The sequence below is a fragment of the Schistosoma haematobium genome, chromosome 1, assembly GCF_000699445.3.
Source record: "Schistosoma haematobium chromosome 1, whole genome shotgun sequence".
Lineage (NCBI taxonomy): Eukaryota > Metazoa > Platyhelminthes > Trematoda > Strigeidida > Schistosomatidae > Schistosoma > Schistosoma haematobium.
This window is the reverse complement of record NC_067196.1, coordinates 64,063,755-64,091,659: the sequence shown is the minus strand read 5'-3', so window position 1 is coordinate 64,091,659 and position 27,905 is coordinate 64,063,755. Positions and strand designations below refer to the sequence as shown.

General features: G+C 37.5%; 1 protein-coding gene across 1 annotated transcript; it reads left to right on the top strand.

Annotated features, from left to right (window-relative positions):
- Positions 1 to 3,335: 3,335 nt before the first annotated feature.
- Positions 3,336 to 27,209, top strand: MS3_00001849 (uncharacterized protein). Its single transcript, XM_051209352.1, has 15 exons — positions 3,336 to 3,428; positions 3,468 to 3,579; positions 3,615 to 3,766; positions 3,801 to 4,299; positions 5,266 to 5,383; positions 6,389 to 6,752; positions 7,591 to 7,814; positions 10,454 to 11,419; positions 13,926 to 14,075; positions 14,836 to 15,068; positions 16,623 to 16,854; positions 17,502 to 17,657; positions 22,713 to 22,762; positions 22,862 to 22,970; positions 26,767 to 27,209. The coding sequence occupies exons 4-15, from the start codon at positions 4,007 to 4,009 to the stop codon at positions 26,971 to 26,973; spliced, it is 3,102 nt and encodes a 1,033-aa protein (XP_051074806.1). The 5' UTR covers positions 3,336 to 3,428; positions 3,468 to 3,579; positions 3,615 to 3,766; positions 3,801 to 4,006; the 3' UTR covers positions 26,974 to 27,209.
- Positions 27,210 to 27,905: the final 696 nt, after the last annotated feature.

Here is a 27,905-nt window from a genome sequence, read left to right as displayed (position 1 = left end):
CGTAGACCTAATCCTCCTCTTCTGCCTGTTCTTTAGACCAGAACTAGCCCTAAATAGATGCAGGAAATGCTAGCGAGTTTGTAGAAGACTGGCTAGAAGAAACTTTACTGGGGCTGCGATTTTCGGATTACAATAAATCCATGAGTGTTCTACACTGGAATACAAACACGTTTTCAAGAATATAATCAAGTTATTTCATTCATCTAGCTTTCTCAAGTTACACAGTAATTTGAAAGTGTCAGGAGGTTAAATGGAACCGAAATGTGTGTATATTTGTTTGATTAGCTCTTAAATACACTAGCTCCACTGAGCCAATCAGACAATGAAGCAAAATACATAGATCTACGTTCTGGTAATACCTCACGAATAAAAGTACAAACACGTGAGTGCATTAGGCATTCAAAGAACGGGAAGGCATACCAACAGAAGCCAAGTGATCAGCCGTAGAATTCCACATGTTCCCTTCTGTAAGATTACAAAAAAATAATAAGGACTAACAGACTGGTAAGATGGATACTTCCTTAAAGCACTGGGGGAAAGTGACTTTGAAAAGTGTGAAATCTATAGAAGCATCTCAATACAATATGTACCATCAACAGTTTCCTGCAGGGTTGCTAAACCAAGAAAAGAACCAGTCGAAGCATAACACTTTGAGACTGACAAGCTGGCATGCTCAAAGACTGATGGCGTATCGGCTTAGGTGTAGCAATGTGAATCATAGCTGAACAATCAATCGAATGAAACCTAACACTATTTATCAACTCCTTTGATTATGAAAGATCACTCAACATTGTGGGTAGAAATATCTTGTGGAGTCTTCTTCGACACTATGGAGTACCTGCGAAAATCGTCATGGTCATCATCATCATCATCATCATACAGAACTCCTACGAAGAGGTGAATTGCAAAGTCACTCATTGAGAGTAGCTCACAAATCCATTTCAGGTAAGGAATGATGTTAGACAAGATTTCCCACTCTAGTCTCTTCTCTTGCATCTGCTTGCCGAATAGATTACGAAGATATACATACCTCAAGAGGAGCACGGAATATAGTGGACATGGCAACAGACGCAGACGAAGATAGGTAGTGTATTATCAGCTCTTGTGAGAGTAATTCTCAACATTCAAATGGGAATAAGCAACATCCTGAAGTACAACACGACAAGCTTCACATAAATTAAACTTGATAGCGAAGCTTTTGAAGGATCGAATACTTTACGTACTTGGGTTAGCATTATTGATAAACAAGAGGATCTTGATGCAAATGCCAAGGCACAAACTGTCAAAGCAAAGGCAACATTGCTATAATTAAAAAATATCTGACACTCAAACGAACTGTCATCGAACTTAAAATTTTCGACACAAAAGTTGAAACGTCTCTACTGTACGCAGCTGAATCGTAGGCAACTCTAGGTAACCCTCGTGCTATTGATAGAAGAAATCAAACAAGTAGTGAATAGGTCTTTATTTATATCTTCACGCAGTCACAGTGAAGCGTGGGATTATTTGTTCAGACAAACAAAGCCTCTCAACATACAATATAAGATATTAGGAAATGTAACACCTATACAAAATAAGGAAGTGAATGAATACTTGAACTATACTTTTTTGGTATATGCTTGTTTGTTTGAGGTCAACTCTTTACCAACCAACGTAAGCTGCTACAGAACTACCCCAATCATTACCAAAAAAGCATTGGTATTTCCAAAAGAATTTTTACATCCACTGTCCGAGGGTTATCAGATATAATCTAATCTTGTTTGGTGCAACATACTTAGAGCAACACGAAGTCATTATTATGATTATTTTTGTTTCAGAATTTTAAAAAGGAAATCTATTTGGTAAAACCTGTTACACTAGTCTGATTGGCGCATGGAACAGTTGAACTCTCTCATCGGTGCAAAATCATCCGTTGCATATCAGCCTGCTAGATTTCTCCAAGAAATTTCTCAGAATAGAGCACTATCTTTGCTCTCAAAAACTGAATCATGTGTAAGTTGGAATCTAATAAAATATATTAAGAAGAGTATCACAAGCTGTCAAAGTTCGACCTACTTTGTCTGATTGTTTCTCGATGACAAACTAAATTTCATAGGGCTAGATTTTTGAATCATTCTTATTGTTTACCACTTACTAACATACTTCCCCCAACCCTCTAATTCTGTCACGTACGGATTGTTCAAAGTTTTTAAGGAAAATGCTTGACCAAGAATATACCTTGACTCTCATGATGATGGATACAAGGGAAATGATTGGACTAACAGAAACCTCATAGATACTAATAAATTCGTTGTCTTTATGATAAAAGCGAAAATACTCAATACACCTCTTGCTCCTTCATGACTTCAGTACTACACTTTCTACGAACGAAAATATCCAGGACATTACTTTCTGCAAGAATCTAGGTATCCCCCCTATTCGCAATTCGCAGCTAGCGAATCCCACTCACTTTCAAAGTTTCATTACATACATGAATGCAAGTAACAGGGTCATGAATAACGGAGGTGCATAGCAGGATCAAAAGCACCTGATCAGGTTATAATGCCCATTTGACGATCAGATATAGATTCAATGGAAGTATAGGAATAATAATCACTATAGGGCTGTGGATAGTGTTGAGTTTAGTTTCATATCATGAATCGACCAATGTTAGACAACAATCAAAAACCTGGAAGCACTGGATGGCCGTCTTGTCGTGATAGGGGACTCCTCAGCAGTACTAATTCACGACTACGCACGTGTAACTCAAACCCAGAACCTTCGGGTTCGAACCTCTAGCGTACTGAGCCGGCATTCAACGATGTTAATATCTAACTTCAACCAATCCACGATATTGCGTTGCCATCCACCATTGTCTTCAGTGAGTTACTATCTCACAACGGACCCGGTTGAACTTTATTGGCTATGGCTCTTCTCTAGAAATCCAGGAAATGCCTCTTGAAGCCAGGTTTTCAATGGTGATCTAGCACTGATCCATTCATGATATCAATAAAAGTAATTGCTCCGAGTAGGTTGTAGGACTTCCTAAAGGACGGAATGGTATCGGCACGTTCTCTCAAATTTTCCCCAATAAGTTTGGATTCTTGCTTTAGTTTCTTAGGTATTGAGATTGATTACTACAGGTGTCATTCCATGATCACTTCTTTTGCTAGTTAATTTGTTCTCATCCTATAGTTTCTATAAAAAATGACAGTAACCTTACCTCTCTGCTACCGAGAATGTTCCCCCACTACCCAGCTGCAATTATTGAAAGAATAAACAGTTCATTAATCCTCTCCAGTTTTAGGTTTGAAGATTCGTTTGGCTGCAACACAATTTAAAAAACCCTCATTTGGCGGGATAGTTGATGTGTTGATGTCTATAACCAAGGGGCCTGCTAATGTTCACAAGAAGGGGCTAACTTCGGCAGTTTATGATGTCCATGGACGGTAAGACTTCATGTTTTGGCCGTATGTAGTGTTCTTCAGCCGTATAGTTACTGGTGGATCAGATGGGAAAATCAAAATCTTCGAGTCACTTGATGACGCTTGTCCAGTGGAACACATCGTTGGAGAAAAAATCAATTCTATTGCTTGCCGAGTAGGTATTTGACAATAATTTTATCTTCGGAATAGTATGAAAACGTCATTGTTGCTACTGAGGGAACTTACGTCCACATTCTTCAGATGGAAGATGGTCTTCCTGATGGTGTGGTTACCCGTTTTACTGCAGAAGTCAACCATTTAGCTATGAACAAAGACCTTAGTAAGACAGCTTTATGCAGTAGGTAGGATATCGCTTCACTTGGTTTATATTAGTAGTGATTTCTCAGTCAAGGTTGTGGATCTTTCCGGCCATGATAATGACCGGGAATTGGTTTTCAAGGGACATCAAGGAGCTGTCCTGAGTGTGGCTTTTGATCCTCTCGATGTGTTCGTAGCCTCTGCTTCATGCGATGGCAGTGTCCGTCTCTGGGATTTAATAATTGGGGAGGAAACAAAGTGCATTTATACGCTTGCGAAATGTAATGATCCTCTCTTTGCTCCAAGTTCCTGTAGATTATGCTGGGAGAGCACAGTTGGGAAGGTTTGTCCATTTCCATTCATGTTCAATTTACCAGTTTTTACTCGTGCCGGTTGATAAAGAAATCAAAATGTTTGAACGAGTGTGCTGGAGTTTACTTTGTTCCCTATCCTGCCCTTCAGTCACTCGTGCATACAATATATGCGCTTCTTCACGGGATGGCAATCTTATTTCAGGTGGATCATTAGATGGGTGGATTATTGTTTGGCGTGTTGAAGACAGACAAGCAATTCATCGGTATGATATTTCGTGTGTCTGACATACCTATTTAAATCTTGGTTAGACTATAATTTATGAACGACCATTGAGCAACGCCAAAATGACCTTGGTATGTCCACCTACTTACCAGGGTTAAATAAGGGTTATATATTAGTTTAAGGAATTAAGGTTAGGATTTACAGTTGAATGTTAGGGTCAAGGATTAGATTTGATGTTATCATCACGAACTGACACCATTTATAATGCCAAAATGGTATTTGACCGAATGACTAAACGAATTTCGCTTCAAGATCTATCTTAAATGTGATTGGCTTGATCATAAATTATGGTCTCGCCAAAATCTTCGTAAGTTTAAGTACTCATCCAGCTGGTTGGTCACTTTCTTACTGCTTTATATATTATTGTTGGCTGTCACTAAACATATACCGTAACATTACTGGACTGATAGACCTATGATTGCCGAGTTACGTATTTGGATAACTGCTTTGAGACAAGTAGTCTTAACTCAATTTCCAACGATGAATTTCGGCGCTATGAATCTACTGTTCATAGCTGTGGTCCGTATCCTAACACAAAGTAGTTAGATTACTTCTTATGCAGATATATACAGGCGGCTACCGGGAATCTCTTCGTCATTTTGTTGCACGTCTGCAAAAGGATCTAAACAGGCCTAAGATTAGGCGAAAAGGTGACCCACGTTATCCAACATGGTCGGAGAGAAATGTAAATAGATCGACAATAAGCCCCACTATTGGCTTTCTTGTGGACTCAGGTCGTTCGATCGGAACAGCCTTCATGTTCAAATTTATCCACGTGGTGTTTCCTTCTAATTTGTTACGTTTTTCTAAATGCTTGATTATTATTCACCTTACGACACTACGTCAGTATGTTTATTAATCGCTCGAAATTAGTAATTTATTTCCTGACTTTTCAGTGCTATTCGGAATTGACATACTGAATAACTTTCAAATTTTTCATTAATAGTATTCGTGATCCGTCTCATAGTCGGATTTGTAGCTTATTTTGGCATCCTCTTGACAAAAATCTTCTATTCGCGAACGAAAATGGATCTGTGGGACTTGTTCACTCTCCAGACCATCAGGTATTTCTTTCTATTGTTTTAAACATTATTGGTGCCAGTATTGGATCTACCGAAATTCGTTTCAGCAGTTGATAAATCTCAAAATTAAAGATGTTGGATGTCAGCTACCTATTTAAACCCATGTTATCAACCACAAGAAAGCGAAAACTGTCATAAGCTCCAAGGAAATGGTTTTGACAGAATTCATTCTTGTAACCCTAATTGATAATGACAAAATGTTTAGGGGTGGTTTTCTATGTGTCCAGAATATTGCTCCAAACTAGTCTGCGCTGGTGTTTTGTTTGAGTATTGGTAGCAAAATAGTTTAGCGTATTGTTTACCCCATTTACTTTGCAACTCATTAAATTTGGGCTTGTAAAATCTTGACCCATTCATAACAATTGTTAGCACTATGATGTATTATATAACAGTTACAGGAAACTTAAGAATATCTGTCATTAGATGAAGATGCAGTGCAGAACTTTACATGAGGTTATGGAGCATGGCTCGTAAAAAGAAAAAAAGCCAAACTACTGATATTTGATTAGTATCACAGGTGAAAAAAATCGTGAGACGCTGAGATAAATATTGGGTTTACTTAGTTAAAGGGAGGAAATCAATAAAGGCCACTAAACATCCAGCATTTAAAAGTCCAGAGCAACTGCATATGTACAATTTCGATTGTTTTCGAAACGTCTCGTGTTGGTTTTCTAATTGCTAAGTATCCCAGTTAATCATATAGTTTACCAATCATATGTTTTAAGTTCCTTAAATGTCTTTAAGTTACGTAATAATCAATTTCACGTGTTTTATTTCGATGTGTAAAATTCAAATTACACTTGTTTTAAGTTTGATGGTGTATTCTCAAAGAGTACCATTTTGATTAATATCAAACGCTTCCTTGTGAAAGTACACTGAGAACCTCATGGTCTCGTGACCATGTTTTGTGTGATTTCTTTATACTAACACCTTTAAAATGGTATATCTATCTGTTGGTGCTGTTTTTTGTCGTTCTAATTCTCCAAGCCTTCTTCTAGAGATTCATTGTCTCCAAATAGAATAGCTCAGTTAATGGGTTGTGATGAAGATGGTGATACTGCCGATCTTTTAAGTGCTGCTGCAGCTCAGGCGGAATCTAGCAGACTTTTAGCTGACGACGATGTCATCCCCCACTCAAACGAAGATGATAGTAATTCTGATTCCATTGATCTATCTCGAATCAAGTCCGATTACATGTCACTCAATGATGAAGCTGAAGAGAAACAAGCCCCTGCAAAAATAGAAACCAAAGCGACTGTTCTTACTACAGAAGATAATATATGTCCAAAAAAGGATAACGTCACAATCCAACCTTTACAGAAGGCTTTCCAGTCAGGTGCAACACCACTTGGTGAGCAAAAAGTATTTTTGGTGTAGTTTGGGTGAAAAAACGACCATAGGAACATGCCTTCCTTAGGCGGTTCTATGGATTTGGGCAAACAGTGGCATCAAATTTATTTGTTTATATGTTTGATTTTAAAACTTACAATATGTGAAGGCTTCACATAGTTATGTGAATATTTCTTTTTATCTAAATTCAAATCAAGTCCTGTAAAAATACTCGTATACATAGATTAATAATACCAATCGTCTGGAGACTTGATATCGCCATTTAATATCCCTTTAATCTCCTTCATATTCTTTTGATTTTATTGGTACGACCAAATGCCTTTAGTTCGGGACTACATGACAATCGGAACCATTATATCAATTAAACATGCATATTACCAGTTTTCTAATTGTCCAAAGAAACTGATAATGTTGTATACTTTGTATTAAATTGAGATTTGATAAAAATGAACTGTCACTAGTGGACTTTCTACTTTAATATTGTGTAAAAAGATATTGTTTCCTACCTCAGATAAAAAGTACGACAGCTGTACATGGATAAGCATATGTTGTTTTCTGTATTTACTTATCCAAAAAACAGCATATAATACCCTCAGGAACTGGAATCATGTTATTAATCACGCGAACAAATACCTTTGTTTCCGTCAGTCATCGTAAGAGTCTTATTATTATTATTTAGATAAAATGTAAAGTCAAACTGAGATATCTGACCCCCTAAGCTGTTTCATCAATAAATACTAACTGTATGTATTAGTCAAAATATGTGACGTTGTATATTTGATTTTTTTTTCACTAGATTTTATATCGCGTTTTATTTTTTATCTATTTTCCAACGTCAGGTTTTCGCGAACGTTTCATGGTATGGAATAGAATTGGTATCGTGACACAGTTCAGGGATACTGCTGAATATCAGTCAGAGGATGATGCATCGAATCAGTCTTCTGGAGGAAGTATAGAAGTAGAATTTCATGATAATAGTTTACATCATAGTTTGCGGTTATCCAATAGTTCGGGTTATTCTATGGCGGATCTAAGTTTAACTGCCTTGTTGCTAGCATCTAAGGTATGTTGTTCACTTAGGGATGGGTTTCATTATTATCATTATTATTTCTGAGCCATCCAAAACTTATTGTAATATTGAAATGATAGAGGATGTTTATAGTTCAGGAAGAGGATTTCGATGGTGTTTTTTAGCTGGACTGTTTAACAGTGGAGATTTCCTTGTCTTTCTTGACATCATCAGTACATATTCCAATAAGAAGTCCTATTGTATTTTTGATAGTTATCAAAGTAATGAGGATCAAAATCGGAAATGTATTTCTTTGTGTACGAAACAATATCCGTCAGCTTTAGACTGATCTAAAATGTGTACTGCTGTTAATAGCTGTTCTCCACTCATCCATCTGCGTCTTAAAAATGGTGTAAGTTCGTTTGTGTTTGAACTAAAAGAGATGAACCATGCAATTAATATCCTTATCTATTTATAAATGGAATACCCGAATATTTAAACTATTGAATTTCAGACATTAATATGATCAATGACTAATTTTAATATATGACTTCGGAAGTACAAATGTTCGTATTCTTGGTTAAAGGATATCTATTATTTACAATTTGCCTAAAAGTGTAGTAAACTAGTTTCTTACCATCTTAAATACAGTTAATAAATCTTGTAAAATCCCAAGAAGTTGTCGTTTTCAACTGTGGAAATCTTTCTAATCGCACAATACTTGGATAAATTTTGAATAACTGTAAATTATTTGAAAATCTATTCATTTGTTTTTCGCAATGTTATCAAAATCTCTGTTGGTTTTCTTGAGAATTAGCTGGTCATCCACAGTAAACTACACTCAGATGAGTTTTCAAAAAATCTAAATGCCTAGAAAACTAAGACTATTGGAAACCTAAAGGTAACTTATACTTTCCCACTTTTCTATCGTTACTGAATACTATGCTTCTGAATATGCGATAAGCATAGTTATCAGGCTAAGGTAACTGTCACCTGTCGTCGAAGAAATAAATCTTGAGAACCAGGTATGAAGTATACGACTTTTGAGTCGCTGTTTTTACACTGCCCTGAAACTGACATCAGAACGTTATTAAGACGTGCACCATGTGCACCTTTCTCCATTGTTCCATTCGAGCAGTGGGGTTAGGCAGGGTTGCCCAATCTCACCATTCCTCTTCAACTTTCCCATCGATGACATTCTGGAAACAGCTCTAATGGACGTAAGTAATGGCGGTGTGGATCTGTTGCCTGGAGAAAGACTTCTCGACCTTGAGTATGCGGATGATATTGTCTTACTGTGCGATAATGCCCAAGGCATGCAATCTGCACTTAATCAGTTGGCAACCAGTGTCCGTAGGTATGGTATGTGCTTTGCACCTTCGAAGTGCAAAGTACTTCTACAAGACTGGTAGGATTCTAATCCTGTACTCACCCTGGATGGTGAGTAGATAGAAGTAGTCGAGAAGTTCGTGTATCTGGGTAGCTGCATAAGTGCTGGTGGAGGTGTGAGTGATGAGATAAATGCACGTATATTGAAAGCCAGAGCGGCTTATGCCAATCTGTGCCATCTTTGGCGCCTTCGTGATGTTAGTCTGGCTGTAAAAGGTCGGATCTACAACGCGTCGGTGAGATCAGTTTTGCTCTATGCTTATGAAACCTGGTCTCTCCGAGTTGAGGACGTTAGACGACTCTCTGTGTTCGATCGTCGTTGTCTCCGAAGGATTGCTGACATCCAGTGGCAACACCATGTTAGTAATGCAGAGGTTCGGCATCGTGTGTTCGGGCACAGAGACGATAATGCAATCGATGTCACCATCTTGAAACACCGATTTCGGTGGCTTGGACATGTTCTACGAATGTCGTCTCAGAGGATTCCACGTCGTGCATTATTTGCCGACTCTGGGACTGGTTGGAAAAAGCGGAGAGGTGGTCAGTGCATGACATGGTGTCGTGGTATGAAAGAAAGCTGCAAAGGGCTAGCTTGTGTCGGTCCTTCACGACTCCCTGGTTGGGGTCCGAGAGATAGCGCAACACAGTGGCTAGAGACGTTATCAGATATGGCTCAGAATAGAAGCCAGTGGCGATCCTGTTGTAACCTTTTACTTTCTTCATAAAAAGTGGTTGTATCTTTCTTAACTGAAGGGTTTCGGCTGATTGTACCTTTCCGTTCCCCCATCATTACCACTATTATTATTACACTACCTTACACCAATCTCTTCATTATTGTTCTCTTTTTTTCCTTCTCTTTAAATTCTCATTGTTTTGTGTGGCGCATATATATTGGCGCACTCTTGTACCAGTATGTATGTGTTCAAATAAATAAATAAATAAATTTAATCAGGGGTTACTATAAGACCTAGTTTTCGTCTCATTTAATGCAGCCCATAGTTGTTGCGAAGTTTTTCGCATAGCAGTTTAAAAGCAAATATAGGACAAAAATAGGTTGATTAAAATTCAAACATCCTTCAATATTCATTTTTTAAAGTTTATTTGTTTCAGCTTCACGATTTTAATTATATGGTAACTCGGAGCAATGCATATATTTGTCTCGTCCTACTTTGTATATAACTGACTGAATGAGTCGGCTTTTAATGTTAATGCAGAATTGAGTCACCAATTTTCTAGTTTATTTTGAAATCATATGTAAAAAGATCATTTATTCATGCTCTAATTTACTTTTTCATAATGTTTAGGGTTCAGACGACCCCAATCTGGATGATTTGAATGATGATGAGCAAAATGAATTATATGACCTCAGTCGCATCGCAATATTACCACTCGATGTTGGTAGTTCAAACATCGGAGATGCCTCTGTAGAATGGACTACAACTCTCCCACCTGGCGAATTATGTGACGCAGTTTGCTTAGTTACTGAAGAGGGTAATGATAAAACTGAAAGTCCTGGTTATGCTGTTGTCGCTACCTCAAAGTGCCTGCTGCGCATTTTTACCCAACCTTCCCCATCTTCATCCGTGGCACATTCGAGTAATTTACGTCTGCTTCAGATAAATAAGCTAGGTTTGCCACCCATTAGTCTCTCTGGTCACCACACTGTTGTCTTAGCAAGTCATCCTAATAATCCTATTTTGGCTGTGGTAACTTGTAATGTAGTCGGAGAATTAGAATGGAGAGTGTTTTACTTGGGAGGAATTATGCTCGGATCCAACCGGACTGCAGCTCCACCATGGATGAAAAGTTCCTTATCTATCTGGCAACATTTGCCACTTAGTCCTCCGTTAAAACATACCTCCCTTGACACTTCAGTAGTTCGCTTAACTTGGTTTGGATTCTCTGATACTGGAGGATTGTTTACATATGACTCTAATGGAGTCGTACGACGCCTTATTCATGGCCGTTCGCAAAGACACCCAGAATTTCATTGGGTTCCTATTTGTGATACAAGAAGTTTATTAAAGCAAAACAATAGGCGAACAGATAATTATTTCGTTGTTGGTGTCCTAGAATCTTGTGAATCTGTAGAAAATTTGTCTTCTGAAAATAAAAAGGATTTGAAATCCAATGTCGTTGGGTTTGGTCAGCTTCAAGCAATTTACTGTAAAGCCTCAAAATGGCCAAGAGTTTTTCCACGACCTGTGGTGTCAAATATATCCTTCCGTCTACCTTTATGTTCAATGAATACTGATCAAAGTGATTTGGAGGTTAGTTTTACAAGTACTTGTGAATTATAAAGTGTTATGTTTATTAATTTCTACCGTTTAAAGTCAGTATAATGAGGTCAAATATGCCGAATGAACAATTAGCTTAGGGTATCGTATCGACTATAACTTTCCTCATTACAGTTGCAGCGTGACGTGGCAATCCAAATAAATCTTGACTGGATCATGTTGCCAAACTGTTTTTTGTGCATTAATTATATCTCTCACTAATATAATGGGATTTATGGCTTATTTTAATCGGTAAGCTACCAGCCTAGTCACTTTTCATTGATTTTATAACTTTGGTAAGCTTACTAAACAAGTGAAGCTAAAAGTATTCATCTTTGTCGTTTAAAGTTAAGATTGTCGTAGTATCTACTACTGCCAGCAGTCAAGATATTAGTAACACTAAAAAGTTTGTAGCAATACAAAGCTTAGAAACTTTAAAATGTCAAAAGGAAAATCATTTAACAGAAGTGAAAATGATTTAAAGAAGCAATTCAAACATCATGGCAAAGATATATTTCATTCATTTCAAGTATCTTAATGTTTTTAAAAAGGCACAATATAAAATCGCATCAAGATCGCCATATCTGACAATATTCCAAGCTATTGAGTTCTAAGGCTTCTAGTACCCTATCTGAGGGTTTGTGTTTCGGCAAATACTAATTCAACACAACCGTCCATCATTCCACGACTTCATGTCATACATTTAACAACCACTCTGCTATTCTCACTGAAATAATATGCGTAGGATGTGTTTAAGCTTTAAAAGCCGACATTCCAATTATTCACTATGTCAAAAAGATATTGAACCTCAGCATTGCTTTCACGGTTTTTCTAGCGAACGCAACTGGTGTTTTGGAAACAAAGACCGGACTCAAAGTATCCAGATTTACTTAACTAGGAGATGTACTAGGATTAGCAACCACAAAAATGACTACTCTCACAAAACTTTATATACCTAAAATTATCCGATTTATGGAGATTTTTGCCAGAAATTCGGCGTGTTATTCATCACAAGTTAAACCATTTTTGGACTGACGTATTTATTTAGTATTACATTGGTATAAGTTTCTCCTAGTATACCATTGACTTTGATTAGGTTCTTTAATAATTATTGATAAAGCCACTTTCTCATCAACGAGAAATAAATATTTATTATATCACTAAAAGAAAGCTAGGTGATGGCCAAACCAACTCATTGAGTAACTGATTATTGGACTAATCCTCGTAAGTAGATGCAATTTACCTGACTGGGATCCGTGTAATAATCGTAACAAACGATAGGGATTTTGAGTGAACTGTTTGAAAATCGCTCTCAATAACTCAGGTGCGTTCACGTTTTGTTTTACCTTAGATCTTAAGTTTCTGAATTATCTTATACTTGTTTTGATTATTCTACTAATTCACACTTTCTTAACAAATCATATTTCCTGTTTTCTATAACCGCTAACACTGCTACTCTGAGATTTGTCTTGACAATTTCATTTCACTGTGGTGATGTGGTGTGACAATTTGAACCGATGCACATATGTGACAGGTTCTCCGTTAAGTTTGACCAAATGACATCCATCTAGAGACCTATATGTTTGATAGTTTTTTCGTTTTGGTTAAAATCAATCATTTGCTTTAATAATCACTTGTCGAGTAAGTTATTGGTTCAATTCTTGTCCAGTCAGTCAGCTACAACGTAGGACCAGGCACATATGTGCATCGGTCCAAGTCCCCATACCTCATTAGCACAATAAAATTAACACCAGATTCATAGAAATAGTTAATTCAGGGGTGGTAATATATGAAAGAAAGATTGCATATAACGACATAGTACACAAAGAAAGAAAGATACGAAGCTATTTTAATCTCAGTTTAAGGGAAGGCGAATAGTGTATACACCTATGCCATTGTGATCGATTCTAAGCCATGTCATTCAGCACCTCTAACCATTGGTTACGATAGTCACGCGGACCCCAACCAAGTAGTCTGCATCTACCAACACGGCTCAGACCAGAAGTTAGTGACTTCAAGCACTGATGCCACGTTTTGATTTGGCCACCCATAACTTTCTTCCAATAATCCCCAACACCGGTTAGCATTGCACGTCGTGGTAATCGGTGTTCAGGCATACACAACACGTGGCCCAACCATCTCAGTCCATGAAGATTCACAACCTCATTAACTGATTTACCATCATTCTCTAATACCCTGGATCTAACCTCAATGTAGCAACAACGGTCGGGAAATCCTTGTCCCACCTACTTTGATTTGAGATTATGTGGTACTATTGAGTGAGTGTGACGTCATTGTCCATTTGCCTTGGAACTATGAGTCTGATTATATTCCACCTTTTCTTATCACCTATGACTTCATTCTTCCCAATAATCAGTAACGAGATTATAGCGTCAGAAAGTTTATAATCAAAAATATGGTAGTAAGCAATACATTTTTAATATACATTTTTTTCCTCATGTCATTAAAAAAGTTTACTTTTAATATCATTTTAAAATAGGAAAATTATCTTCAGTGTGTAATAAGTGAAGACTGGCCTATCTGGGGTCCGAATATCGCTGATGCAAATGAGGATATATTGTCACATTTGTTATCATTAAATACAAAATCGCTGACCAAGCGCAAGGCAGTTCTGTTACGTCTTTTCGCTGTGAGTTTTGTTTACTTACTTTCATCTGTTTGTACTAATTTTAGTCTTCTGTGTAAATATAAATTTTCATTGCAGACTGTGTCTTATGTTTTGCGTTTAAAATGTAGAAGATATTTCTCGGATGTCTTCTTAAAGATTTCGTGAGAAAGTGGTTATACCAAGACAGTTGCTATTACAAATCATAAAGTTTATTGTGTTTCTATAACGCATATGAGTGAATTAGCACTTATGGACATAGTTACAATTATAAAATGGTAAGAGATCATTCGCAATAACTGAACAAAACGTTGAAAGTACATCGATTTTCCGACTAACATCAGATACTGTAATTATGAGATATTAAAAAGATTTGTGTTTGCAGGATATCACAATGTCTTAAAAAAAGAAATAAAGAATTTGAAGATAATATCGTATAAATATATGGCAAAAAGTCTTGGGCAATCAAAATCTCATAATCTACTGAAAGTATAATCTTTTGAAATTAAGGCAGTAATAATGTAGAAAGAAGTATTTATTGTTTATTGATCATCATCATATGGTACAAGAGCATAGAAATATAAAATTTCAAAGAACATAATGGTTAAAAGTGTATTTAAGAGTACTGTAAGGAAACGTTAAGTACACTATTTGCTTAGACTGGGAAACTAATCACAATAACAGTTTCCATGTCACCACTTATTTTTATAAGATGGAGATGTCAGTTTTCTCTCTCCATAATTATTGTTCCAGATTAACTTCCTTTTTGTTTTACTTCATACAGCTGGCAGCAAAACTCGAATCTGACTGGGCTAGCCTCGCAATCGCTAATATGATGCCAGATGCAGCGACTGTTCAGCTTGCTATTAGATACGCTGGTCGGCTGAGGCGTCAAAACCTTGCACATCGTTTAGCAGGAGTCGCTTTAGAAAAAGAACGCCGTGTATCAGAAACTGTTGAAGTTGATGATTGGGATGATATACCACAGAGTTCAACATTTAGAGGGAAGTGTAATAGGTACATATATTCATCGATATGCTATTATTTTTGGTTATTATTTTAGTGAGAAGTTTCAATTCATTTAACTACAGAATACGTTTTCGAAACCGATTTATAAATTGAACAATCATCTTAAATTAGTCAATCTACGTAAATTCAGATTCGGGTAATGTTGATGTTGTAGTGAACGAAAACTGACGTACGGTAAACCAGTTTATTATTTTATGTTAAGTCACACAGTACATTTGTAAAATATGAAAATCATACATTAAATACATCATTTGCATATCTTCCTTGAATTGTCCTGCACATACTCCATCATTCTTCCAATCATGTTGTTATTCCGAATGCTCTTTGTTTCCCTTCTCTTTATTCCAATTTTCTGCTGGTAAGCATTCCACTTCCAATTACTGATACATACCACTTATGTCTGTCCGCATAAGTAGCACACACCACATCGTAATCTGTGAATCTACTTTGGCGAGTTTCGAGAATCAGGCTTCAACCAACTCTTCTTTTCATGAACAAACTACATCAAGTTATACAGTTTGTTTGTATTATTATCTTTTTTTCTTCTATAACTCAGTATCAGATTGTATTTCAGTTTGTGTGATTACCATGTGTCTAAGTGATAGGTGGTTAGTAATACGATTAGTTCACTTTTGTATTTCTAACACCTATATTTCACATAATGACTAAAGGTGTCCCTAGTTTTCATTGTTTAAGGATTTATAAATCTTACTAAAGAACTGAATTGTTGAGACTCCTAACAATTACAACACTGATAAGAGTATATATATTCCTCATCGCTTATTCTAAAAATATTGTAAAGAAAAAACCACATACGTTTGTCTTCGTTGTTAATAAAAGGATTCACCGTTGAAACGTCTATATTCATTCATTACCCTCCATGTATTATTCCTTTGGCCTAATTGTAGCAATGCTTGAATCTGTTGCAAAAGTTATTAGATAGGCTTAAAATACTTAGTTGTGTTCGTTCTATTTCGTGAAGATGATACTTCGGATTAAAAAATTAATATCTTTCTATGCAGCGATACTATGATTTATGGATAAACCGATGAAATTAAGGATACTAAATCTTGCATTTTGTCATGAAATTCATTCATCTTATAGTTAAATAGCATTTTTGGCATTATAACAGATGCTAGCTCGTAATGAAAACTTTTACTTCAGTTTCTAATTTTAAATCCTAACTCGTAATCTTGATCCTAATCACCCACATTAATTTATAATCCTCTTTTGACCTCGGTAAGTAGGTGAGTTGTCTCAAGGTCACTTTGGCGTCGCTTACAGGTGGGCCATAAATTATAGTCCCACCCTGTTTTCCGGATGGTTTGGTTTGTCTAAAGTTGTAATATCCCAACCTTGGTAATCATCTGTTGCTTATGTGATCCTAAGTGAAATTCGACCGTTTTTTTATTAGAAATTCGTCAGCAGCATTTTTAGTTGTGCTATATATAATCAATTTCCTGGTACGTTAATTTGAATGCATTTTTGCTTAGTGCATACATACACTACGGAATTTAGTCTTATTTCTTAATTTTTTTCTAGAGATCCTACTACGTTCTCAGGTTATTCTCCGTCGAATAACCATATTCATTCTCATTCAAAGACTCCAAGACCTACAAATGGTTCAGATTATCATGATGTGGCAGATAGTTCACTTGTTAGTTCAGGAACTGATGATGGCCATATTGATGGTTCGATTAATAATCTACCTCTAGCAGATTCCGAGTCTTTGTCTCATTCTGTGTTGACTCCCTCTTCACGAAATCCATTCAAAGTGAGTTAATAAAACCGTTACTACGCGTGTTCGCGTAGATAAAACAAAGTAACGTTACCATTTTAATTGAATGAATTATTTTAAAGATGTTATGTGTGCAAATAGCTTAATGCTTGATGAACATAGTGTCTGTAGTTTCTCGCTATTTACAAAACTGTCAAGTTTCTTGATTAGTAAATATTAGGTCGCTGGTCACAAAACTATCATGGTATGTAATAATCAGCCGTAATACCTATCCGAATGAATAAGGAATCAGGAGTAAAACACAATCATTACATAAATTGAGTTTCCAGCATATATCGGTATGCTAATAATAAGTATTGTAAACTGATCAGTCGGGTTATTTCCTGGGATTCGCAATCAAACATATTTATGACGTTGCTTTCAATTTTGAATGGAAACCGAGTTTCTTTGGATACATCTGTTTTGCCAAATATATTAAATTAGACTGTTTGAAACCAAAATCTACTGACTCTGTGTGGTAGTAAACTATCTTCCAAACCCATGTAACTGAAATTTCCAAATAAAATCATTAAACTTTTCATTATTTATAAACAGCAATTTTATTTTGTGTTGTACGGGTCATATTTACTTTATTTCTAGTCTCTTCGATGAATTTTTCTTATAAATTATCATTATTGTTACAGTCTTCTAATGAACCGAAAGAATTTGCACCCCGTTCGATCGCTCATGGAACTGAACTCTTAGATGCTTGGACACCTAAGACAACTGCTACAAACACCAAAGTTTCTCAGAAGCCTGATGTCAACAAAACTCAGAACAACAAAAAGCGTTCACTCTCTGTGAGTTTATTTCACCTTGTATTACGAGTTAGTAAATAATTTATCCTAATCAATTTACCAAATATTGTATTAAGTTGGTGTTTGCTCATGAATGTTGATATGGTAATGGTTCATTGTGTTCCACCTTATTTCGATAAATTTGACCAGCTTTCTTTGGTAATCACTTAATGTTATAATCTCTTTCTTCTTACGGTTATGACCCAGCTATTCCTATTGCTTAGTATTCTCGGACACCGATTCACTCAACAAGTCCCCAAATCAGAACACGGTTGAACAGGAAAGAGATTATATTCCAAATAACAAGGTTAGATGGAAGCAAGAAGCAAGTCAGAAGCCGGTAGGAAGCACAATAGAGAAAACGTCAGTATATTTATAGTTTTTACATGAGAAGATTCTAGAGTATTCTCCAACTATCGACTAGTGCTGATTGGATAAGAATTAGCCAATCAGAGTGCACCAAAGCAATCATGCATTGAGCATGTTTTAATCCAGCCTATGTCCCACTAACACTTAATGATTCATATTAGAGTTAATAATAATCTGAATAACTTAACATCACATTGCAGTTTTTTGTTATTAAGTTTCCTCAAATAACTGAGCATTTTCCAAACCCTTCAGATTATTTATTTCGATGATAGCTTGCAGTCGAAAGATCTCTAAAAATTTAAAATCTGTTTTATCCGATGATTACATCTTGCCTCTGATTAATACATTGCTGTTATTTTCTTAAATGAATTTACGTCAACAATTAGTGGATGGAATTTATACATATAAGAGTACATACAAGCTAATATGTGTAATTATTCATCCCGACCGTAGCTGCTACATTGAGGTGGTGGTCGGATTTTTTACCTATCGTGATGATCCAACCGAGCTATTTTGGCTGGGACATATGTTCCTGTAGGTTCTATTATGCCTAGCAGGTCGATTGGAGAACGTTAAGACTAAAAGCGCAGCAACTCAAGGTCTGAGCGAAGTCGTACTACTGACTGCAGAGGGGTGTGATGACAGTAAAGTGTTTACTTCGAACAACCAGCACCGGCAGCGGTGCTGCCTTCTCAGAAGGAAGTGGTTAGAAAAGGTCGACTATAAAATGCCACACCTCGCCTTACCTCACAGCATACGAGACCAAGTTGGTCACAAATAGATCCTTCCTATACCTCCTAATAACTCTTATCTCTGCTACTAACCCTTCTCACATCTCTTTATCACCTCGTACCGCTAGGGCAAACGATTCGAGTACGCGGAACGTTATTCCTGGTCTCCTGAAACCACACTCTTAACTACATATAGGAGCTTTCGACGTCCGAACACTGCGCCAAATAGGACAACAGGTTTCCTTAGCTAGGATTTTAGAATCTTACGCCATCAATGTGTGCTGCATCTCCGAAGGGCGCATGCAGGATCCGAGTAGCGTCATTCATTTGACATCATCATGTCAACATAAAGAACCAACTCGATTCACACTTCGTGTATCTGGAAGTTCAGATGCTGCTTCTCGTGGCCTCGCCGGTGTAAGTATAGCATTGAGTCCTAGGGCAGAATTAGCTCTCTTAGACTGGATCCCAGTAGACAGTCGTTTGTGCGCTGTCCGACTAAACGGAACAGTAAGGACTCGGAAACGTAGAGACACTCGTCGTTGCCTCTTCGTCGTCTCTGCCTATTCTCCCACTGACTGCTGCTCAGATGATGTAAAAGATGAGTTTTACAGAAGGCTTTCCGACCTTTTCCAAAAAGTTAGGCGCTCTGATGTAGTAATAGTGGCTGGTGACTTTAATGCTCGAGTAGATAAACTAAGCGAAAGGGAAAGACACCTAGGTGGATCTTGTGATGCCGTGGCTCATGGAACAGATAATGGCGACCGTCTGTTGCAGCTATGTTCAGATAACCGCCTGTTCCTTGCAAATACTAACTTCAAGCATAAGGAAAAACATCTTTTAACATGGAGACCCCCTAATTCGTCCCAACGTTGGACCCAAATAGATCACATCGCTATCAGCCACCGATGGAGGGGCTCTATAGAAGACTGTCGCTCATTCTGGAGCACATACTTAGATTCAGATCATGCTCTAGTACGAGCGCGTATCTGTCTGCGTCTTACTGGACGTCGGAAAGACGCTGCAAGGAAACCTCTTAGGGGCCTACTTAATGATAGTCAAACTAAGAGTATATTTCAGGAACAACTAGGAAAACAGTTAGGTAGCTATGGAATGATATCCGAAAAGCCATGAAAAAAGCAGTGATATCTGCTAGTAAGTTAAACCGTAAGGTTAGGGATAAATACTGAGTCTCAACAGCATCTGGCTCTGAACATGACGAAGAGCGAAGTCAGCTTAAGCGCAAGCTGACAAGAAGTCTACGCAATGATCGTGAACAGTGGTGGGTAGAGAAAGCAAGAGATATGGAAAAAGCAGCGGCATTAGGTAACAGCAGACAACTGTTCAGATTTGTTAAGGAAACCGGTATTAGGAATCCAACTTTTAGCGAAACACTCTCAGAGAAAGATTGACATATTATTCACTCACAATCCAGAAGACTGGATCGATGGGCAGAACATTTTAGGCATCAGTTCAGCTGGCCTTCAGCCACAATTCGGTTTCCCACGATATCTATTCGACCTAAATGGCAAGGTGATGTAAGTCCTCCAACAACAGTAGGCCCTGACATGTTTACCCGTCACATTTTTAAGGATGGTAGTCCAGTATTAGCAGTGAGATTGACTGAGGTCTTAGGTAGAATCTGGGAGCTGACGTAATCCCGTCTGACTGATCCCAATCACTGATTGTGCCAGTCTATAAGAAAGGACAAAAGTCCTCTTGTGACAATCACGGAGGAATCAGTTTGACTAATATAATGTCTAAAATGTTAGCTTCAATAATACTTCGACGAATAACCAAAGCTCGTGAAAAGTAGACTAGAGAAAACCAGGCCGGTTTTCGACCTGGACGTGGTTGTATAGACCACATATTCACACTACGTCAGGTTCTAGAACACAGACACACGTTCAGACGCCCCACAATCGTAGTATTTCTCGACCTTAAAGCAGCATTCGACTCTGTCGATCGTAAGGTTCTATGGCAGTGTTTGTCACTGAAAGGAGTACCAAAGAAGTACATTAACCTTATAAAGGCTCTCTACTCGAACACAACCGGTCGAGTGAGAGCTTATGGCGAACTGTCATCAGAATTGATTACCTCAAGTGGTGTTCGTCAGGGCTGCCCACTCTCTCCATTCTTGTTCAACTTTGTCGTCGACGTACTTTTAGAGATAACACTTTCCTCGTCTAGATTTCCAGGGGTTGAACTCCTACCGGGAAGTTCACTTGTTGACTTAGAATATGCTGATGATATAGTTCTATTTGGTGAAGACGCTGACAAAATGCAGAGTCTTCTGACCACTCTAAGCAACAATGCAAGCATGTTCGGGATGCGATTCTGCCCTTCGAAATGCAAAATGTTGCTTCATGATTGAATTGTTGGAAACGTGTACTAGGTAAGGATGGTAAATCAATTGATGAAGTAGTGAAACTTGATCAGTTGAGATGGCTGGGACACGTTACGTATGCCCAACCACCGACTGCCTCGACGTGCGATGCTCAGTGGTATAGGAGTAGGTTGGAAGAAAGCTAGGGACGACCAGACCAAAACATGGCACAAGTCCATGAAGTTAATGACAAGTGGAGTGAGCCATGTTGGTAGGCGTAGACTACCTGGTTGGGATCCGCAAGATGATAGTAAACCGATGGTTAGAGACCCTGAATGATATGGCTCAAAATCACTTGCAATCGTACAGGTACATCCACTCTTTGTGTTCTTCCAAATTCTAATCTTCCGAATTCTTCATGTCCTTTATTTTCTTTCCAAATTTATTTCACTGGATTATACTCTTTAAATAACATCTTCAAACCCTAATTTTTCTGATTACTGCTTATACTTTTACCACCTCTACCACTACGGGATGTGGATTGACAATTGTATCTGTTTGCTAATGTGGTATGGCAACTCGAACTGATGTACGTACGTATGAAGTTCTACGTTGCTGACTGATTGACTAATTATTCATAATTCATAACATAACTTGGAAATGATTTGTCAGTCATTAGGGGATAAATTGTCTGTAATGTGAATTTAAAATTTAGTTTTAAAAAGCGGGATTATTTTTATAACAAGGGCAGTCAGTCAGCCACAACGTAGGACCAGGCACATATATGCATCGGTCCAAGTTGCCATACCTCATTAGCACAACAAGATAAACACCAAATTCATAGAAGTAGTTATGTATAATGAAAGATTGTATAAGGATATAATACAGAAAGAAAAAAATTAGTTCGTAGAAATGTATAAAGCAATTTTAATCTCACGATTCCAGGAAAGACAAAGAGTGTATACACCTACGCCATTGTGATAGATTCTGAGCCATGTCACCCAGAGTCTCCAACCATTGGTTACGATAGTCGTGCGGATCTCAACCAAGTAACCATACATAGGTTGGTGAAAACGTCCTACAGCAAGACCAAAATATTCACAAATAAGCCTCGAGGAGGAGTACACTGCACTAAACGATTGCCTGCGAAGGAATGGATCCCCTCAATCGGTTATGAATAAATGTAGATGGGAGAATAAAAGCCCCAAAAGAAGAAATTAATCAAAGATTAAAATCAACTCTAAAAATCAGATTCCCTTTTGCGAGGTTGATTCTAACAACAATACAAACAAAAGTAAATATATACCTGTCACATGTTACCTCTCATTTGTAAATCAATAATTATAAATCCATATGTTGAAGGATAGGATTATGTTAGAAGCGTAAAGTGATACATTAAGTGTTACATCTGTCTGTTGTCTCGTGTTATTTAGATGAAAGTTTGTAGTTCATCTATTCCTTATACCTAAAGATCATGTATATCTTAGTTCTCTGGATCATTTTCAACTGAACATCATTAAAAAATGTTCTAGCAAATTAATCGCATTGAATTTTCTTACATCGCTTTGAATCCTTAATTGCATCGTTTGTTGATTGAAAATGTATTAGAATAATCTTTTTCATTGTTTGTAGTCATCACAACGATCTAAATTGCCGAAAATGAAATCTGTTGCTACAGCAGAGTAAGTTTGTATTTTTTTCACATTCATATGACTTCCAATGGTTATTTTAGATTTTAATTTTAAACCGTTTCTCATTATATAATTCAAATATTTTGGTAGCGTTGATCAAGAATTCACTGATTGGTTTGAAGAAAATCGAGATACTTTGGAGGAAAGTTATCCAGAAGTTTCAGTTGAGGAGCTTGTTCGCATAGGACAGTCTGAATACGTAAGTGAACGATTAACCTTCACTAACTGTACTTGTTTTTCATAACTATCGTAAAGCATGATTTTATTTATGTGTGCCAATGTGATCTTAAAATATGTCCCTTATGTATTAATGAAAGATATTCACACAAACACTAACCACTATTGTTCAATTTAATATGCCTTCATTCAGTATTCTTTTTTGAATATCGTCCGTGTAACTCACAAAATTTCCAAACGACAGAAATCTAGGCATCATTATCCATTGATCTTACTTAGGAGTGCTTGTAAAATAAACTCTCTATTCTTTGACACAAGTCAATCATTTTATAAAAATGCATCTTTGACCATACTTTACTTACTTACGCCTGTTACTCCTAATGGAGCATAGACCACCGACCAGCATTTTCCAACCCACTCTGTCCTTCCTTTTTCGTTCTGTCTAATTGTTTTTCATTTTTCCCATATCTGTCTCCATTTCTCTACGCAATGTGTTCTTTGGTCTTCCTCTTATCCTTTGGCATTGATGATTCTAATTGAGGGCTTGCCTTGTGATGAAGTTCGGTGCTTTCCTCAATGTGTATCCTATCCACTTCCAGCGTTTCTTCCTCCGCTGAGATCTGGTTTGTTCTCTCCCACAGAAGGTTGTTGCTGATTGTTACTGGCCAACGGATCCCAAGTATTTGTGCGTAAACAGCTGTTAATAAACACTTGTATCTTCTGGATGATGGCTTTCGTAGTTCTCCAAGTTCCCGCGTCATACAGTAGAACTATCTCGACGTTTGTATTGAAAATTCTGATTTTTTTGTTGGTTGACAGTTGTTTCGAGTTCCAGATGTTCTTCCGTCGTAAATCTACTGATCTCGCTTTGCCGATCCGCGCCTCCACATCTGCATCAGACACACCGTGTTCATCAATGTTGCTGCCCAGATATGTAAACGTTTTTACATCCTCCAAATCTTCTCCGGTAGGTGTGATTCGATTGGTGCGTGTTGTGTTGTATCGGAGAATCTTGCTTTCCCTTTGTGTATGTTGAGACCTATTGCTGCTGAGACTGCTGCTACACTGGTGGTCTTCTCCTGCATTTGTTGTTGCGTGTGTGATAGAAGAACCAGATCATCTGCGAAGTCTAGATCGTCCAGCTGCATCCTAGCTGTCCATTGTATCCCGTACTTCCCCCCAGATGTTGACTTCTTCATGATCCAGTTGATCACCAGGAGAAACAGAAGGGGTGAGAGTAAGCAACCTTGCCTGACACCGGTCTTTACCTCGAACGAGTCTGTCAGCTGTCGTCCATGCACGATTTTGCAGTTTGATCCATCATAGGAATTCCGTATGATATTGACTTTCTTCTCAGGCACGCCATAGTGTCGAAGAAGCCTCTATAGTGTTGTCCTGTCCACGCTGTCAAATGCTTTCTTGTAGTCAATGAAGTTGATATAGAGTGATGAATTCTATCCAATTGATTTTTCTACAATGATCCGTAGTGTTGCAATCTGGTCTGTACACGACCGATCCTTACGGAATCCAGCCTGTTGGTTTCGAAGTTGGGCGTCTACGCAGTCCTTCATTCTGTTTAACAACACCTTGTTGAAGACTTTTCCTGGTATTGAGAGAAGAGTAATGCCCCTGTAGTTATCACTGTTGCTGAGATCGCCTTTCTTTGGTATCTTGATCAAGTGTCCTTCTTTCCAGTTTGTTGATACTTGTTCTTCATCCCAAATCTTGCTGAAGAGAGTGTGGAGCATCCTTGCAGTTACTGCTACATCTACTTTCAGTGCCTCTGTTGGAATGTCGTCTGGTCCCACTGCTTTGTCGCTCTTGATTTGTTTGATGGCTATGCTGATCTCTTCAATTGTTGGTGGGCCAACATGGATTGGGAGGTCCGTGGGTGCTACTTTGATGTTAGGTGGGTTCAGTGGAGCTGGTCGATTCAAGAGTTCTTTGAAGTGTTCTACCCATCTGTTTCGCTGTTCTTGGATGTTGGTGATTACTTTTCCCTCCTTGCTTTTCCTTGGTCGTTCTGGTTTATGATAATTTCCAGCGAGTTTCTTTGTTGTATCATACAATTGTCTGATGTGTCCTTCTCTTTCAGCCTTTTCAACCGTCATTGCTAGATCTTCCACATATTTACGTTTGTAGATTCTGATGCTCCTCTTCACTTGCTTGTTTAATTCTGTGTATTCAGCTTGTGCCTTGGCTTTCTCTGCTTTTGCTCAGCTGGTATTGATTGCTGCCTTCTTGAATCTTATCCAGTGCATCAACGATGATCCATTCCTTATGGTGGTGCTTCTTGTGGCCCAGAACCTCGTGACATGTTGAAGTGATTGCCTCTTATCCCTGTCAAGTTGTTCTCCACAGTAGTTCCCTCTCCATTGAGTAGGTCATGAAAGACCTGGAATCTACTACTGAGGACTACCTTAAATTTGTTGAGTTTGTCAGTAACCCGAAGAAAGGTCGTATTAAACTTTTGTGCTGTTGTTCGCCCGATTGTCCGGTGCTCCTTGAGTTTTAGTTTCATCTTGGTGACCAGCAAGTGATGAACTGATGCTACTCCTCTCGGAGCCCCTCTGGGCTACTGCTGATCCGAAGCCCGGGTAAAGGTAGAGGTTTGGGCATGGGGTTAGCGACCCTATCCCGTAGAAAACTAACTCGAAAAAAAACGCTAACCAAGGGCCCTGATGGCTGGAGGAATGATAATAACAATAACGCACAGTTATCATCTTCAAATATCGGGTGATACTCGCATGCTTATTATTGATTTAAACACAGTGGGTGCCAAAATAAATAAGAAAATTAGATTGTTATGAGGCGAAGAAATGAAGCTGAGTTTGATAAAAAAAAACAGATGAATAAAAGTAGGTGAATGATTGGTGGATTCACGGGCTTCTAACAGTCTTATAAAAGTACTTCGCATTTCGAAAATGCAAAGTACCTGCCATAGCTGTGGACATTGATTGCCAACTGATTTAACACGGATTGCTTGGCCTAATTATCGTTACACAATAAAACTATCATCTGCATACTCAAGATCACCCCATATGTAGGATTGCCGTTCGCTAAATACGAGTTGTCAGTAGATAGGCATTATGCAGAATGTCACTTTGTTGTTCATTGTGACACTTTAAATAAGGTAGAAACATGAGATTCAGAAAGTGCATGAAGATGAAACGTGAGTAAATAGATGATATGTAAATGAATGAAGTATTTAGAGAAATATATGGACTACCTTCTAAGAAAACAGTGTCTTATTCATCTGAAATTCCAGTACATAACTTGCAACTTCATAATTTTGCGATATTAGTTCACTTAGTTTTCTATTATGTTACTGGACTAACCAGTCAGTAAGATCTAATTAACACATTTGATCAGATCACCCTACTATTTTTTTGGTAGTTGGACCGGTCTAGTGCTGTTATCAGATATCATTATTAGAAGTTAATGTGATCATTAGATTCCTTAAAGTTACCAAGACATGGCGAATCGATATCACGAATACATGGGTGTAAAGTGGGTTGTCTAAAGTAGTAGTTGTAAAGTATTGTGTTGTCATACATATCGATAGTGCACATCATCGACTTCAACTAAGTGTTAATGTAATAAATGGATCAGTGGCTTAGTGTTTAGGTCTTACAACCACTATCTCGGAGGTTCGAGTCCTGCTCAACCTACGTCACAAACCCTTACATTTTCATTGTGGCACGAATATTTACATGGTGACAGGTATATTTTTTCTATCATGATTAAATAGTACATAAATAGCTGTGATTCCTATTGATATATCTAACGTTTGTTTATTTTTATTCCTTACATATTAGCGTTCTATAAAAAGTTCAAAAGACGGTGTTTTTGATGGAAAAGAAAAGGAGAACGTACTACAAAGTAATACCAAACGTCCATTAAGTGAAAATGATGATTTAATTCAGTGTAATTCCAATGCTACAAAGAGAAGACTATCTGAGTTTGAGAATAATGTATCTAAGAGAATGTCGTCATTCGCATTCTCTCAGAATCCTTCAAAATAATAAAGATAACATATCTAGTTTCAATTAAATAATGTGGCGTCACATTTGTATATTATGTTTAGACCGGTTTATTGTATTAATTGTTATAGAGCAATCTCTTCCTTTAAAAAGTGTAGTTTGTAATATCAACCCGTTGCATATCTCTAAATTTATTTCCTTTCGTAAAGTATTTGCATACATTTTTTACTAGAAAATGTAATGCTTGAATTTGTATCGTATAAACTGCTATAAAATACTGTTATGACTTTTCCTATCAGCTGATCCTCAATTTCTATGCACAGTGCATACGTAGGTTTAGCACTCAGAGTAAGTCAATTAATGAAAGCTCTACAAGAAGTGTTACAAACACATTATATAGTTTTTGGCTATTTCACCCTATTTTCCCACTATGAAACCTCGTCTCCAATAACATATGATTTGACTTCTTGTAATCGTTTCTGAGTATACGAAATGCCTAATTATTCAAAAAGTGAGAAATCGAAGCTTTAGGAGCTGTTCTATGGAGTGGTGACATTTGAACTCGTTTTTAACGAGTATTGACTTCAAAAGGTAATCTTGCGTTGTTGGAAATATTGTTTAGTCCTATTTATATAGATAGATTTTTTCCGTTGTGTTAAAAGTATAGTCGTGACTGGCATTGGATTCTCAATAAAACGTGGCTATCAGAATCATGTAGTTAGACAAAGACAATCCATTGAGAGACAACACAGTTTAATTTATAAGTACTAATGACAAATACAAAGCACTAGTTTCTGCCAGGCCATACCCATCACTATTCGACCTGCAGAATTTACAGACTTAGGTTCATACAGGAACACTATTTCTAGTTTCTTTATCTGTCCTTTAAGTCTATATTTATCGGTTGGTTTTTTCTCAGAAAAGTGAATTAGCTTCATCATTATCAACTTCACAAGTTAGTAAAGACTTCCTTC